This window comes from Sus scrofa, chromosome 4, assembly GCF_000003025.6.
Source record: "Sus scrofa isolate TJ Tabasco breed Duroc chromosome 4, Sscrofa11.1, whole genome shotgun sequence".
Taxonomy (NCBI): domain Eukaryota; kingdom Metazoa; phylum Chordata; class Mammalia; order Artiodactyla; family Suidae; genus Sus; species Sus scrofa.
Genome location: NC_010446.5, coordinates 117060508 through 117076865, shown reverse-complemented (window position 1 = coordinate 117076865; position 16358 = coordinate 117060508). Strand labels below are relative to the sequence as shown.

General features: G+C 44.1%; 1 protein-coding gene and 1 long non-coding RNA gene across 2 annotated transcripts; one reads left to right on the top strand and one right to left on the bottom strand.

The window, feature by feature from the left end:
- On the bottom strand, positions 6351–7817 carry LOC110260372. The gene is made up of 2 exons (XR_002343565.1): positions 7730–7817; positions 6351–7252 (listed from the first exon to the last, which is right to left on the bottom strand). It is a non-coding gene; the product is annotated as an uncharacterized LOC110260372 (long non-coding RNA).
- On the top strand, positions 7142–12234 carry S1PR1 (sphingosine-1-phosphate receptor 1). Its single transcript, XM_021090128.1, has 2 exons — positions 7142–8440; positions 10084–12234. Exon 2 carries the CDS (start codon positions 10247–10249, stop codon positions 11393–11395), a length of 1149 nt encoding a protein of 382 aa, XP_020945787.1. The 5' UTR covers positions 7142–8440; positions 10084–10246; the 3' UTR covers positions 11396–12234.

Genomic DNA, 16358 nt, shown 5'->3' with positions numbered 1-16358 from the left:
GAAGTTGTGCTCCATCAATACAAAGGGGTAAAGAATGAAGGAGGAGTTCCCGTCGTGGTGCAGCAGAAACGAAACTAACTAGGATCCATGAGGATGCAGGTTCTATCCCTGGCTTCACTCAGTGGGTTAAGGATCCGGTGTTGCCATGAGCCATAGTGTAGGTCACAGATGAAGCTTGGATATGGCATTGCTGTGGCTGTGGTGTAGGCTGGCAGCTGCAGCTCTAATTCAATCCCTAGCCTGGAAGCCTCCATATGCTGCGGGTGCAGCCCTAATAAGCATTAAAAAAAAAAAAAAGCCAGGAATGGAAGCCTCAAACAGAGAGACGTACAGAATAATAACCCAGGAGAGGAAACCTGGGACGAGAGCAAACAGACAACTCAGGAGTGATGGCCCCAGGAATCTGATGGATTTTCTCACACACGTGAGTGCCCTGGGTGTGCAGAAGTGAATTCATGGTAATCATATAAGAAACTCAGCACATGAAGAACATGACAATAGTTAAGTTTAGGGAGAAAGGTATACATGAAAGTCAATACATCATAGCATGTACATGACTAGACTATGAATAAAATTTGCAGAATCACAATAATATAAAAATTAATATTTGATCTATGTTTGGAGGACAGAACACAATGGGGGAAGGTTGAGAGAGCAGTGTGTTTGGGAGAACTAAACCCTAATATTCAAAGGATAAAGTCAACACATAATTAGAAAGTTGAAAAAAAACCCCAAAATCAACATTAGCACAGTACTAGAAAGTACAGAAGCAAATCCACAAAGGAAAAGTGAAAGAAATAAATGGAGGGACCCCGGGGGAACAGGAATGAGGGCATGGATTATTTCTTAAATTAATCTTTATAGAAATTACATCATTTAAAAATTGTCTACATCTTGATTAAAATAAAATTATACTATGACAAATTGCTAATTTAAAAAAGCTAACAGAAACATGAAATCATAAAAATAGCTATTTTTATTAATTGTCAAACATTTTGTAATACTTTTTCCCTCACATCTTTGCCTACCCTACCTTCAATCTCCTCTACATCGGAGAGAATTTTAAAATATTGTTACAATAGAAAGGGAATTCAGTTTTCTCTGTACCATACTGGTCAAATTTTTTTTTTTAAATTGATGGTTTAGAAAACACTTTCAGACTTAAATATACAACAGGACACCATCAAACTCCTAGAAGAAAACATAGGCAAAACACTCTCTGACATCAACATCATGAATATTTTCTCAGGTCAGTCTCCCAAAGCAATAGAAATTAGAGCAAAAATAAACCCGTGGGACCTCATCAAACTGAAAAGCTTTTGCACAGCAAAGGAAACCAAAAAGAAAACAAAAAGATAACTTACAGAATGGGAGAAAATAGTTTCAAATGATGCAACCGACAAGGGCTTAATCTCTAGAATATATAAACAACTTATACAACCCAACAGCAAAAAAGCCAATCAATCAATGGAAAAATGGGCAAAAGACCTGAATAGACAGTTCTCCAAAGAAGATATACAGATGGCCAACAAACACATGAAAAAATGCTCAACATCACTGATTATAACAGAAATGCAAATCAAAACTACCATGAGATACCACCTCACACCAGTCAGAATGGCCATCATTAATAAATCCACAAATAACAAGTGCTGGAGGGGGTGTGGAGAAAAGGGAACCCTCCTGCACTGTTGGTGGGAATGTAAACTGGTACAGCCACTATGGAGAACAGTTTGGAGATACCTTAGAAATCTATACATAGAACTTCTACATGACCCCACAATCCCACTCTTGGGCATCTATCCGGACAAAACTCTACTTAAAAGAGACACATGCACCCGCATGTTCATTGCAGCACTATTCACAATAGCCAGGACATGGAAACAATCCAAATGTCCATCGACAGAGGATTGGATTCGGAAGATGTGGTATATATACACAATGGAATACTACTCAGCCATAAAAAAGGATGACATCATGCCATTTGCAGCAACATGGATGGAACTAGAGAATCTCATCCTGAGTGAAATCAGCCAGAAAGACAAAGACAAATACCGTATGATATCACTTATAACTGGAATCTAATATCCAGCACAAATGAACATCTCCTCAGAAAAGAAAATCATGGACTTGGAGAAGAGACTTGTGGTTGCCTGTTGGGAGGGGGAGGGAGTGGGAGGGATCGGGAGCTTGGGCTTATCAGACACAACTTAGAATAGATTTACAAGGAGATCCTGCTGAATAGCATTGAGAACTTTGTCTAGATACTCATGTTGCAGCAGAAGAAAGGGTGGGGGAAAAACTGTAGTTGTAATGTATACATGTAAGGATAACCTGATCCCCTTGCTGTACAGTGGGAAAATTAAAAAAAAATTATAAAAAAAAAAAAAGAAAACACTTTCAGCTACAAATTCACTCTTGGTAACATCATGTAAGCTTTTAGGACTGTTGCCAAATTTATGGAAGTTAGCTAACATTTTTTCATATATAAACTGTAGGATTTCAAAACATTTCAAATTTTCTTGAGCCTTGACTGATTGCAAAAGCACTTAATTGAGATTATCATTAACCATTTGTAATTGCTGTCTTCATGTCACAATGATATATCTTGAACTTTATAGTGTCTTTGTCTGTGTCAGTTGTTTTGTGTGTCAAATCAGCAGGAAATTTATTTTTTTCTAGTACTTATGATTCAGTTCTCTTCATTTTATGGATTATCAACAATCCAAAAACACATTCATGCTTCTGTTCAAAACATTTATCTTCCAGAGTACCCTGGTGGCTCAATGGGTTAAGAATCTGGCAGTTGTCACTGCTGTGGCTCGGGTTCGATCCCTGGCCCAGGAACTTCCACATATTGCAGGCACAGCCAAAACAAAATGAAACACTTTTAATAATGCATTATGTTCTTGTTTGGATCTGAAAAATATCTTGATACAACTTGTTTCTCAGCATCAGCATAATTTCTATTGGTTTAATTGCTCATTTTTACTTTTTCATATTCTATTAATTTTTAATATAAAATTTATTTCAATACTTAAATAAATGTATAGATGAAAATATATCTTTTATTTGTGTCCTAAGGAGGGGTCTGTAATTTCTCACCTATTTTATTGAAAAAATCCTACACCTACTTCCAAATTGCAGTAGTTATACCCTACAAATGCCAGATGTTTACACAATTTTGATCAATCTTTTTTGTGTGAATCCCTTCAGAAATGGGAAACCATCTATGACATGGGTTTTTTTGTTTGCTTTGTTGCTTTTTTTTTTTTCCTGGTCTTTTCCGGGGCCGCTCCGACGGCGTGTGGAAGTTCCCAGGCTAGGGGTCTAATCAGAGCTGTAGCTGCAGGCCTACACCACAGCTCACGGCAACGCTGGATCCTTAACCCACTGAGTGAGGTCAGGGATTGAACCTGCAACCTCGTGGTTCCTAGTTGGATTCGTTTCTGCTGCTCCATGATGGGAACTCCTATGATGTGTTTAATAATTATATAGACTAAGTTGTCATATACACTCTGGAAAGAAGAGAACTTCTTTTAACCAGGTGTCAGTGAAAATCAAACGCTCCAATTACAATGTATACATGACATCTTTGGAAGAACTGCCTCAGCTTAGCTTCTGGCTCAGTCATGTGACACTGATCTCTGTATTTTATATGCTGGTGGCATAAGTAGCTATGGAAGGCAGTAGAAGAAGTCCTGAAAATCACATCTACACTAGGATGGCCTGTGATAATATGGAAGTAACGGTGAATCCCACTCACATCCTAAACTCAACCTAAATGCAGGTCAACTTCTCCTTGGCCAGATCCCAGAATGCCTATAGCAACTCCCAAACCACTCCAACTCATAAGGAAATGAAATAGAGGAGATACCCTAATGGAAAGAGACAGCAAACTCAGCCATTAGGGTTAAACCATCTTACTTTTAATATGTATATACATGTGGACACGTTGCTAGGACTCCTCCCAGGAACTTGGATGTGAGACTCTGAAGTCTACCTGAGCTTCAAGGTTAATTTGCCTCTGATAATAGCAATAACTTTTGGGAACACAAATGAATGTGTGCAAAGGGCTTGTCAGACCAGAGAAAGTTGAAACCTGAGCCAGAAACAGGGGGTCCTAGAAGCAAGTTAAGGTCCCACTTCAGCTCCTCAAATAGGGTCAGCAAATGGAAGCTCCACATATCTCTGAAGAGACAGGAAAATGCTGATTTGAAAATAAGAGGACTGAGTAGGACATGTCTCCTAGAGAACACATGTTCCATGCCACTCCCCAACCCTGCTAAGCTTCCTGCTTCTAGCACCTTACTTTCCATTCTTTCTGCTTTTTGATTTTGATTTTTTTTTTTTTTTTTTTTTTTTTTTTTTTTTTTTTTGCCTCCTGCAGCATATGGAGTTTCCCAGGCCAGGGGTCGAATCGGAGCTGCAACTGCCGACCTACACCACGGACACAGCAACACCAGATCTGAGCTGCATCTGTGACCTACACCATAGCTCACAGCAACGCTGGATCCTTAACCCACTGAGCAAGGCCAGGGATCGAACCCGCAACCTCATGGTTCCTAGTCAGATTCATTTCTGCTGCGCCACAAAGGAAATTCCTATTTGATTTTTAAAAATCATGTGCATGCGTTAATGTTACTAGAATACTTTTATTTGATAATCAAAAAGGAAAGTGACTGGAAAGATGGAAAGGGAGATAATGAAAGTGACAAATATCATAGAGTTAGAGATAGCGATGATAGGAGGGTGACGCATTTAGAGTATCCTTTTCATGCATATGAAGCTCTTTAATCCTTCCAATGACAGAAAGAAATAGTCTACCATTTTTAGGGATGAGGAAACTGAGGATCTGGGCAGTCAAAGACACTTGCTCAAAGTCACACAGCTAGGAACCGGCAGAATTAAGGCTGAATCCAAGTTATGTCTGGCCCTGAAGCTACACAGTCTGGATGCTGGCAAACAAGAGAAGAGAGGTGCTGGAACCCAGTGGGGGGGGGGGAAACAGTGAGCTGGAGGTAGGGGAAACATATAAATATTAAGGCAGGTTGAAGCTGAAGACCCATCAGAGTCCCAGAATTGAAAGTACAAGGGAGAGAAGGAATAACTGAGCCAAGTCTTAGCAAGTTCGGGAGAGCAGCATGGCGATGAAGGCAAGAAAAGAAGTAGAGCTGTGAGAAGGAGGTAAGGTTGGGTGAAATTGTGATTAAATGGGAACATACAAGTGGTGTGACTCTTTTCTCCATGAAGTAGGAGGCTAGTTATTCTCCTACGAACAAGTGAGTAAGAAGAGAGGGCTAGGGGGACTGAGGGAGGACAGAGAGTTGGAAAGTGACTGGAGCATTTAGGAAAGAGAGTAGGGTTGCCAGATTTAGAAAATAAAAATATAGCACACTCAGTTAACTCTGATTGCACATTAAGAACACAATTGCTTCAGGACATGTCCCAAATACTGCACCGTATTTTAACTGGCAGTCCTTAAAGAGAGGCACAAAAGCAGGCATAAAGAACAGCAAAGCTGCTTTGAGAGAAGGAATTTGGAATGGATCAACCTCCATGTGATGGGCATCAGATGGTAACCTCAGTGAGCCCAGAGGTAAGGTAGGAACACTGAGCTTGCCTTCCAGGCAGGAGTGGAAAGGGAGCTGGGCTCACAGCCCAGAGATAGCTCAAGGATGCAACTCTTGGGGACTCTCCTGAGAGTAATGGGAAGAGATATGTGTGGGAACCAGAGGCTTGAAACTGGCAAGGAAGCCTTTACTGTAAAGAACGTTGTTGCCTTCTTTCTAGTTTGGCCAGGGTGGTCATCTACATTTTATATCTCATAGCTGTCTGCTAAGGATGAATTTTGCTAAGTCATCATCTGCAAAGTATTTGAGCTCTAAATACTGAATCAATATTGCATCTTGTCCTTGTCACCAGTATTCACAAGAAAAGGACTGACTTCCACCAACACAATTCTTTGACATGGTTGAGGTTTATCGTGGTGGTTGGGAGAAATGGTTAAGAATCTGCAGCCCATCTATGGTCAAAGCCCACACTAATCAAGTTGCTTAATATGTCTGGGATGCAGTTTCCTCGTTTGTAAAATCAGAATATGCACAGTACCAACTTGTAGGGACATGGTAAGGATTAAATATGTGAATATGTGTAACACTTGCGTAGTCAGGAAACAAATGGTTTTACAAAGACTTCCATTGTCAAGACATTGTATCACAGAGAACCCCCTAACTGTATACTGAAGGCATTTGACATGGCATTTGCAGTATTTAATTTTTGGAACCAGGAGTTCCCCTTGTGGCTCAGTGGGTTATGTAACTGACTAGTATTCATGAAGACTCAGTGGGTTTGATCCCTGGCCTTGCTCAGTGGGTTAACTATCTGAAGTTGCTGTGAGCTTCGGTGTAGGTTGCAGTTGAAACCTGGGTCCTGAGTTTCTGTGACAGCTATAGCTCCAATTCGACCCCTAGCCTGGGAACTTCCATATGCCATGGGTGCAGCCCTGAAATGCAAAATGAATAAATATGTAAATTCGTACACACATACATTTTGGAACCTAGCTCAGCCAATCACTAGCTGTGGATTTAAACTGTCTGAATTTTCCTTCATCCACAAAATGGCCAACAATGCTTGCTTCACAGAGTAGTCGTGTTGAATTCCATAGTTTATCACATGTCTGATACAGTCTGGGTTGTGCAATTTACTTTAGTTCCTTTCCCTTTAAATTAATGGATGGGGTGAAGGGTGCCAGCTTCATCCAGCATGTTGTGCTGAGTAGACAGGATATCTTCCCTTTGAAGTGAAATACGGCCTCAGACCCAGAGTTGCTTCTAGAGTCTAGAGGACCGTTATTTTAATTTCTACACGGTCGGCACAGACTGTTGTCAAATTTGCGGTGGGTGTGTGCTGGCTGCAAGACCGTTGATGATGTCTTTTGGGACAAGTGTGTACTAACTGTCATTTGATTTTTTTTTTTTTTCCCCTTTGCAAAGTCATAAGATCCCAGAAGCCAGTTGTTTATTCTTTCAGCCTCCTTCTGAGTCATTCAGGTACAGGGTGTGTCTGTTCTGTGTCAATTGAAACTACCCGACGGAGTTTTGCGCTCACATCTGCCGGCATGGGAAGCCGGTGAGACCGCAGACTGGATGGGAACTGGACGGAAACGGTCCTTGCAGCAGGAGGGCAGGGCAGAGGTGCCTGCGCTTATCACCCAGGCAGAGAGGACAAGGCCGCCCCTCAGTCTTCTGTTCTGAAGTCGCATCCAAGAGAAAGAAGGGAGTGAGCTAGTGTGGGCACTGAGGTTTGGGGCCCTCCCAGGTAGAAGGGGAGAGAAGGGCACCTGCCCCCCCCCCTCCCCGGGCTGGGTGGCAGCAGGCCTAGGCTGGTCTAGGCCTGGCAGCATCTTTCCCTTCGGAAACCCCTGAGCTGCCCAGGCTGTTGAAATCTCTCGGCCCGCAGCAGCTGCCCACCTCCTCAAAGGCCTCCCCACTGGCCAGAATCTGGGACACAGGGCCTGATTTTGCGCCCAGCTGAGTGAGGGGAACCCCCACCTCACACCTCGCCCAGCGCTGGCCCATTTCCCTCTGCGCCCCGCGAAAGCCACTTTCTGCCCCTCAGACCGCAAGTTTCCAGGCAGTAGCGACATAGGGGTGAGGGGTGGAGGTGGGCAGAAGTGCAGGAACCCGTCCGGGCCGTTGTCCCTTCTAGGCTGCTTGCGTCCCCCTACCTCTCCTCCCCAGAGCGCGGCCGGGACGCGGCGGGGACGCGGCGCCACTTTCCTCTGTCTGCACCCGAAGCGGTCCCGGGGACGCCTTGCCACAATCTCGCGACTCGGGTCCCCCCAGGGCTGCGGGGGGCGGTGGGGTGGGGGGAGGAGCGTCGAGGGGCACCACAGACGCCTCTGTTCCCTAAGACTTTTCTGCTGAAAAGTTTCCAAAGGCTCTTCACCTCTTCTCTTTTCTAAGGCTCAGAGAACGGTCCCCACCGCCTGGGAGTGGCGGCGAGCTGGGCGAGGACCGTGATTTATACATTAGAGTCCAGGGGGCACGAGGCTCCGCCCCCCTTTTTTCCTCTTTTAGCTGCTTGTGGGGGAGGAGGGGTTCTTTTTGACTGTGCGTGTCTGTGTTTCTGCTCTAGATCTTTCCTGGACAGTAGTCTCAGCGGCAGAGATCCGGAGGCCACCCGTCGCGGGCGGAGGACGTGGGGGGGGGAGGGCTTGAGGCACTCACCGCCTCCCGGTCCCTTCCTAAAGAAGCCACTCGGCCTCTGCGGGGCGCTCGGCGACTTCAGCTGGCCGCGCTGGCCATTGGAGTGTGCGGCTGAGGAGGGAGTAAGTTGAGAGCGCAGCGCAGTCAGTCCCGGGCAGCAGCTGCAAGATGCCGAGCGCGCAGTCCAGACCCGAAGCTCCGCGAACGCAGCTTCGTCCCGCCTGAGCCAGGTAGGGAGTGCGCGCGGGGCCGGCGCCGACCCGGGCGCACCGGGAAGCATCGCGGCCGGACGTCTCCCGAGGCTGAAACAAATTTTTAAACCGGAACGAAGTAAAACAAACACTTTTAAAACATTCGTCTTTGGATGCTGAAAACAGGCATCTCTGGAATACTAAGGAAGGAACCCAACTCCGATCGGATTGTTTTTGGAGCACTTGTGCCTCTAAAAGTTTGGAAAAGGGTCAAGTCCCCGTGGCGGAGCCGTCTGGGGTTAGGGGAGAGCGGAAGCTGCGGTGGGCTGGAGGAGAGGGAGGAAAGGCTCGTATTTTGGGAAATCCTATAGACAAAGAATATGGCAGGAGGGGTAAGGGCATAAACTTGCCCTGAGAATGAGCAGGGTGTGGAATTAGGTGTGGGAAACGCCGGGCTTCTGGGCTCCAGCAGCCTCTGCTGTCCAGGAATTGCTGCGACTGCTCTCACCTCGATTACTCCACGTTTATCGCATTTGCTACTTTACCTGGAAGCATTTAAACAACGTGCGGGCAGACTTCTAATCAGTGTCGTGCTTCATTCCCTCCGCACTTTCTAGTTCTATGAGAGGAGGCAACGTGTTGAGGGGAGGGCTGTAAATAAAATTGCCCGCGCTAGCTTAGCAATGCACCGCCAGGCGTCTGTTTGTGTGAGTTTCTGGAGAGTAATTTTGCACTAGGAATTTGGAATGTAGTGGCATGTATTGTTATCATTGGTAGTTTAACTTCTCTTTCTCTGTGTGTGTTTTGGCTAAACCCACAGTAACTAAAAATACTCCTTTTGCAATCAATGAATCTACGAAACTTCTGGGATTTATTGCAATATCTTGTGAATTATTTGCACCTTTATATTTTCTTGCACTGGCTTGCAAGAAAAAAAAAAAAAAAGAAAGAAAAAAAAAGTGGAAAGAAAGGCAGTTGCTTCACGGAGGCGCTAAGCTTTCCTGTTTATCGCAAAGGCCAGGGCGGGCTTGGCTGCCCACACCATGCTGCGCCTTCGGACCCTAAGCACACCTGCTCGTAGAGAGTTATTAATAGAGACCAAAAAGTGCTTACGCTCTCAAAGGATTTTCGTGCAAGTCTACTTTCTTGCATGGCAATTAGAAGCTGGTTTTAGCTGGGTGGTGGTGGAGGGCAGAGGTGTGCGTCTCCGCCCTCACACTGGTGGTTGGGTCTCTTGGAAGGGGCGACTAGAAGCTGGTGGTGAGTCTGCTGCTGAACAAGTGAATGCTTCAGAGAATCTTTCAGCTGGAAACCTGGTGGGAGTGGGAGCAGCGTGGGGCCGTAGGATTGAGGGGGTAGGAGGGGAGTTAAACGGAGCTCGCTTCTCCAGTTTTCCCATTTCCATTTGAGTGAATGTGAGCAGAGGAAGAGTTGTTATTCTTTGCAGTCGGAGTTTTGAGTATGGGTAAAAATTTTTTTCTCCCTCTCGTATCTTCTTCTTTTTTTTCAAGGAATGAGAATTGGACTTTTTTTTTTTTTTTTTGAATCCCTCTCCCTGTGCTCTCCCCAAGTTTCCTTATAACAAATCAACAACAAGAAAACTGGAGAAATGCCTCCACTAGAATGAATTACACCAGTGTGCTGTAGCTTTTTCCCTGACTCCTCTTTGTGATTTGTTTAAGGCTGCAGTTTCCGAGGCCCTCTCCAGCCAAGGAAAAGCTACACACAAAGCCTGGATCGTTCTCCCCGAGCCACCCCCGGCTGCAAGGGAAGGCTCACCCCGCCCCGCCCTCTAGCGTTCGTCTGGAGAAGCGCCACCCCGGGTTCCTGGGGACAGCGCGCATCATGGGGTCCACCAGCATCCCGCTGGTCAAGGCCCTCCGCAGCTCTGTCTCCGACTATGTCAACTACGATATCATCGTCCGGCATTACAACTACACGGGAAAGCTGAATGTCAGCGCAGACAAGGAAAATGGCATTAAACTGCTCTCCGTGGTGTTCATTCTCATCTGCTGCTTTATCATCCTAGAGAATATCTTTGTTTTGCTGACCATTTGGAAAACCAAGAAGTTCCACCGCCCCATGTACTATTTTATTGGCAACCTGGCTCTCTCAGACCTGTTGGCAGGGGTGGCTTACATAGCCAACCTGCTCTTGTCTGGAGCCACCACCTACAAGCTAACTCCCGCCCAGTGGTTTCTGCGGGAAGGGAGTATGTTTGTGGCCCTGTCGGCCTCGGTGTTCAGCCTCCTCGCCATCGCCATCGAGCGCTACATCACCATGCTGAAGATGAAACTCCACAACGGGAGCAACCGGTTCCGCTCCTTTCTGCTCATCAGCGCCTGTTGGGTCATCTCTCTCATCCTGGGGGGCTTGCCCATCATGGGCTGGAACTGCATCAGCACGCTGCCCAGCTGCTCCACCGTGCTACCGCTCTACCACAAGCACTATATCCTCTTCTGCACCACGGTCTTTACTCTGCTCCTGCTCGCCATCGTCATCCTGTATTGCAGGATCTACTCCTTGGTCAGGACTCGGAGCCGCCGTCTGACCTTCCGCAAGAACATTTCCAAGGCCAGCCGCAGCTCCGAGAAGTCCCTGGCGCTGCTCAAGACGGTGATTATCGTGCTGGGCGTCTTCATCGCCTGCTGGGCGCCGCTCTTCATCCTGCTCCTGCTGGACGTGGGCTGCAAGGTGAAGACCTGTGACATCCTCTTCCGAACGGAGTACTTCCTGGTGTTGGCTGTGCTCAACTCGGGCACCAACCCCATCATTTACACTTTGTCCAACAAGGAGATGCGCCGGGCCTTCGTCAGGATCATGTCCTGCTGCAAGTGTCCCAGTGGAGACTCCGCCGGCAAATTCACGCGACCCATCATCGCTGGCATGGAGTTCAGCCGCAGTAAGTCAGATAACTCCTCCCACCCGCAGAAGGACGATGGGGACAACCCAGAGACCATTATGTCTTCTGGAAACGTCAACTCTTCTTCCTAAAAGTGAAACCTGCCAACCCGTGTGGAGTGTTCTTGCGTTGGTCGCCAACCACCCAAGTGTTTGGAAAAGAAAAAAAAAAAAAAAAATCTCTGTGCCTCCTGTGGCTGCCAGGAAGGAGCTGCCAGGAGCCAGAGGGAGGGAGGCAGGGGGGCAAGAACAGCCTGGTGGTGCCTGACGTTGGTGGGTAGACTTGGTTCCTGTGAACAATGCACTGGGAAGGGTGGAGATCAGGTCCTCCCTGGAGTCTATTTCCGCCCCCACCCCCTCTCCTGGGGCTTTGATTTTGCACTGAGCCAAAGGTCTAGCATTATCAAGCTCCGGAGGAGTTCATCTGGCCCCTCCTCAAAGACTGAGGACCCTGTGTGAAAGCGTCTCTGTCTGGAGCTTTGAGGAGTTGTTTTCTCTCAGTTTAGTTGCCAACCCAGGTGAGCGTGTGCACTTCTGCTTTGCTAGGTTGCTCTACAGATCCAACCCTCCTTCCCCCTTCACACCCATCCTCAGCATCTCTTTACTTTATATGTTAACTACCTGGGATTCCCAGCTGGGGGCGTGGCATGGTCCATTCTTGATCTTGTGTAGCAGGTGGGCTGTGCCCAGCAAGGAGACGCTGGTGGCGATGGTTTGGAGAGGTGAAACGATGTCACCTGCCGGGGCCAAAGCGTCCACGTAAGCTGGATGCATTCTTTTTTTCTTGAATCTGGTTGTTGTCACTTTCTTAGGAAAAAAAAAAAAAGAAAAAAAAAAAAACTTTGCAGTGAAACGTGTTACAGTATCATATCCGCCAGGCTGAAATGTGCATAAAGAAGTTCAGTTTGTTTAAATGACATCAGCCAGGATCCTTAGTGTCATAGCAGAAACAAAAAAAGCAAAATAGGGGGTAAATGGACTGGAGGGTGACTGTAAACCAAGAGAGATTTCTTAAGGAATTTGTGTAACAAATACAACATGTCTTTGGCACTTTTGTTGATGTTTCTTTCAGAGTGTTGTGTGAATCATTTCAACCAACAGGAATTTTTTGGTTGTGTTAAAAGTTCTTTTTATAATTTTTGAATGTATTTGTTTCAGCATTTTATTGGACTTTCCTAACCTGCGTTAACACCATTGAATGTGTATTTCTTCAGAAAATACCACCCTCTTGTGCCCTTAAAGCATTACTTTAACTGATAGGGAACATGAGACGTTTTTCAGTGCAGCTGTTCGTTAAAGAGTTAATTGAAGATGTGTATAAATGTCACGAAGAATAAAAATATATTGGCGTCTCTTTAGTATGGTTTCCAGTGCAATTAAACCAAGAAATGTCTTTTTTTAAAAAAAAAGAAATAGTATTTAATAGGTTTCTGACAATATGGATCGTTTTGCACATAGCTTTATCAACTTTTAAACATTAATAAACTGATTTTTTTAAAAAAAAATCCTTTGTAAAGAGCATTTTTAAACCATAGTTATTAAGACATTCTATTTGACTGTGTGGCTCTTTAGAATCAAAGATAAGGGCAAATTTCTGTTCTCCTTTAAATTATTTTACCTTGGTAAACTAGGGAGTGAAAAAAAATGTGGTTTGTTTAGAAACCACTCTGTCTTTTTCAGGAAGAGAAACTTCAATGAGTTAACACCGAGGAGTTCTAAACACCACATTGACAAGTGAATGTAATTGGGTTTTAAATGACATTCAAGCCAAGCTAAATTAAGTAGAATGATTCTACCTGAAAACATGAGTTTTAGAAGAAATAATATCCAACAGGGTGGTTGTAAATCTAAGTTAAATTATGACAGTCAATGATCAATTCACACCCATCCACAGATGGTGACATTCTTGCCTTTCCAACAATATACAAGATAAGAGGAGATGTGGCTATGGGAGATTATATTAAATTACTTAATTTTTTTTTAGGACATTGTCTTGGCTTCTCCCAGTCCACCTGCCGAACAATATAAAACTATACAATATCAGTCAAGTAAGAAGCTATAGAGCGTAGGCTGAATAGCATATGCTTTTTATCTGAAATTTTTGAGTCCGAGTCTCAGATAGCTTTACCATCTTTAGTCGTTAATTTCCCCAACAGTAAAACCAGAGCAAGGACACTTTGCAAGCAGCACAGAATTGATGTAACAGTTAATTCTGCTTTTGATATCATGGCATTTTCATTCGGGACAAAATCAAAGTATTTTGGTGTGTTTGGGTCTCCAGGGCTATTGTTAACTTTCAGAATTTGAGCTTTCAAGTGTCATTGAATAGGCACAGGACACAGTTGGGACATGAAGATAAACCTCACCTAATACAGTAGATGCCATTTCTGGGTAAGGTTAACTGTGGGAAACAGAAGCACGCTCACTCAGGAAACCTTAGGTCACAACCCCCAGTTTCCTGAAGGAAATGCCAAAAATGCTCCAAAGACAAAAGACTGGAAACCAACTGGAATGTCTCTATCCATCTGTCTGCTGAGGCGGAAGGAATGAGCCCATGTTACACTCACTTCCTAGTGCTTTCATTACAGAATCGAGCATAATGGAAAAGCGTGTTCATTTTGTGTTCCTATGGAAGATAAAGTGGCTATACCCTTGGACTTATCTTTATAAGCAAAGTGGTGACTCACGGGCCCTGGGGAAGAAGAGGTAGGGCAACTGACCTTGTGGGGGCTGGAGAGCTCCTTAGTGACCAGGAGGACAGCCTCGCTTGCCCACCTGTGAGCACGTTATCCAGCGATTGAACGTAATTTCTCCCTGAAAATTCCAGACCATGCATTTCATTCCCCCCAGATCGGACAGTCATGGACTGTGGTTTTCCTGGGTAGATGTGGGCCAGAACTCTAGTTCTGGCCAAGAGCAATGGCTAAGATGAGGAAATCCTTGGCGGAATCCCAAGATGAATATCTGATTTTAATTCAGTGGATTTTCAGAATTCAGGATGAAAAACAAAAACCAAAAAACCTCAGTACCTGTATGTTTATACTAAAATAAATTCCATAAAGCTTTGATTTAGAAACATATGTAGAATTTTTAAAGAGGAGTAAAACAGACAACTGGAGCAATGCTTTACATATTCTTGTAAAGAATACTCCTGGCTCATAAACATTCAGGAAAATTACCAAATGACATCGAGTGATACTTTCTTCCCAACAATATTAAATGTGATTATAATTTTATAGAATACTCAAATAAAAATCTTATATAAGGTGATGCTCCTTCTTCCTTTTTAGTCTCATAATAAGTTGAAAAATTATTTCTTTAATAAAAGTTGACTTAGTGATATTATAAATTCAAAATTGTATAGGAATAGCATTTATTAGATACTATATACTAGTTTAGTAATGTCAGCGTTACAGTTGTGATTTATGGCATCTTCATTTTTTCCCAGTGTAAAAAGTCTTATTGTAAAGATTTTAATGTTTCTTATTTTCAACTGGATTAATTTCTCTTCTGAACATGGCCTATGTTAAAAATATGCCTAATGCAATGCAGCACTCTTGTAGAAGGCTTTTTTTTTTTTTTTTTTTTGGCCACATGGGAGGCATATGGAAGTTCCCGAGCCAGGGATGGAATCCGAGCCATGGGTGCGACTGATGCCCCAGCTGCAGCAATGCCATACCCTTAACCCACTGCACCGGGTAGGGGATCAAACTCATGCCTTAGCAGCAACCTGAGCCACTGCAGAGACCACACTGGATTCTTAACTGGCTGCACCACAGCAGGAACTCCTGGAACTTTTAACCTAGATTGTAGCTTTTGCATTATTTTGACTCTTCATGCCTCCATTCAATACACCGCTGAGACTTGTCAGGTTTTATTAGCAACTGCTACTACTCTGAGATAGCACCTTCAGAAAGAGGACCCTGTTGGGAAAATCCTACAAAGTAAGGACTTGAAATTCAAATAATTCTCAATCTTAGCACCCCATTTTCAACTAAGAAGCAAGGAATAATACTTGAGTGACACATCGAAAAAAGTATTTTATGTAAATTGACTATAATTCAATAAAAATTTTTTAAATGGAAAATAGGAGTTCCCTGGTGGCCTAGCAGTTAAAGACTCAGTGTTGTCACTGCTGTGGCTCAGGTTCGATCCTTGGCTCAGGAACTTCTGCATGCCATGGGTATGGCCAAAAAAAGAAAAGAAAAGAAAGAAAAAATATCCTACCTACAAAGATATTAAAGAATTGATCTTGTAAATTGTCACTTGCTTAAAAATTAATCTTGAATTAGGAACCATTATTTAGCCATAATATTTGCAGTGAGTTTCTTTCATCCCAATACAATGCTTAGTTCTTCTTCTTCTTTTTAAACATCGCTTTCTCCATACTCAGCTGGGATGATGTTGTTTTCTGTAGACACCTCATGAATTAGATCAAATTAGATTGATCTTATTTTTTTTCTAAAGAATTAGGAATTCGCCTATTTTTCTCAAAAGAAGTTTTAAACACCTTGAGGGAGGAATCATAAATAACCAAAAGAGGAGTTCCTCGCGTGGCTCAGTGGTTAACGAATCCAAGAAAGAACCTTGGGGTTTCAGGTTCGATCCCTGGCCTTGCTCAGTGGGTTGAGGATCTGGCGTTGCCTTGATCTGTGGTGTAGGTTGCAGATGCATCTTGGATCCTGCGTTGCTGTGGCTCTAGGGTCGGCTGGCAGCTGTAGCTCTGATTGGACCCCTAGCCTGGGAACCTTCATGTGCCGAAAGTGCGGCCCTAGAAAAAGACAAAAAGATACACACACACACACACACACACACACACACACACACACAAAAAAAAAAAAAAAAAAACCAAAAGAAACCCTTTATAGGACCTATTATTCTTTCCCTGTGGACACAGTAAGTTCTTGATGATGAGAAATAATAAATTGCATAATTTCCTCCAACCTTCCTTCCTGCTCTTTTGATGTGAGTTTAATCAGAAGGAAAGGGACACAAACTGCTTTTTCATACACACCGTTGCCTTCACTGCCATTCTAACTGAAATTACAAACTACCC

Coding starts and splice junctions, on each gene's coding strand:
- S1PR1 (XM_021090128.1), top strand. CDS start 10,247: ATGGGGTCCACCAGCATCCCGCTGGTCAAGGCCCTCCGCAGCTCTGTC.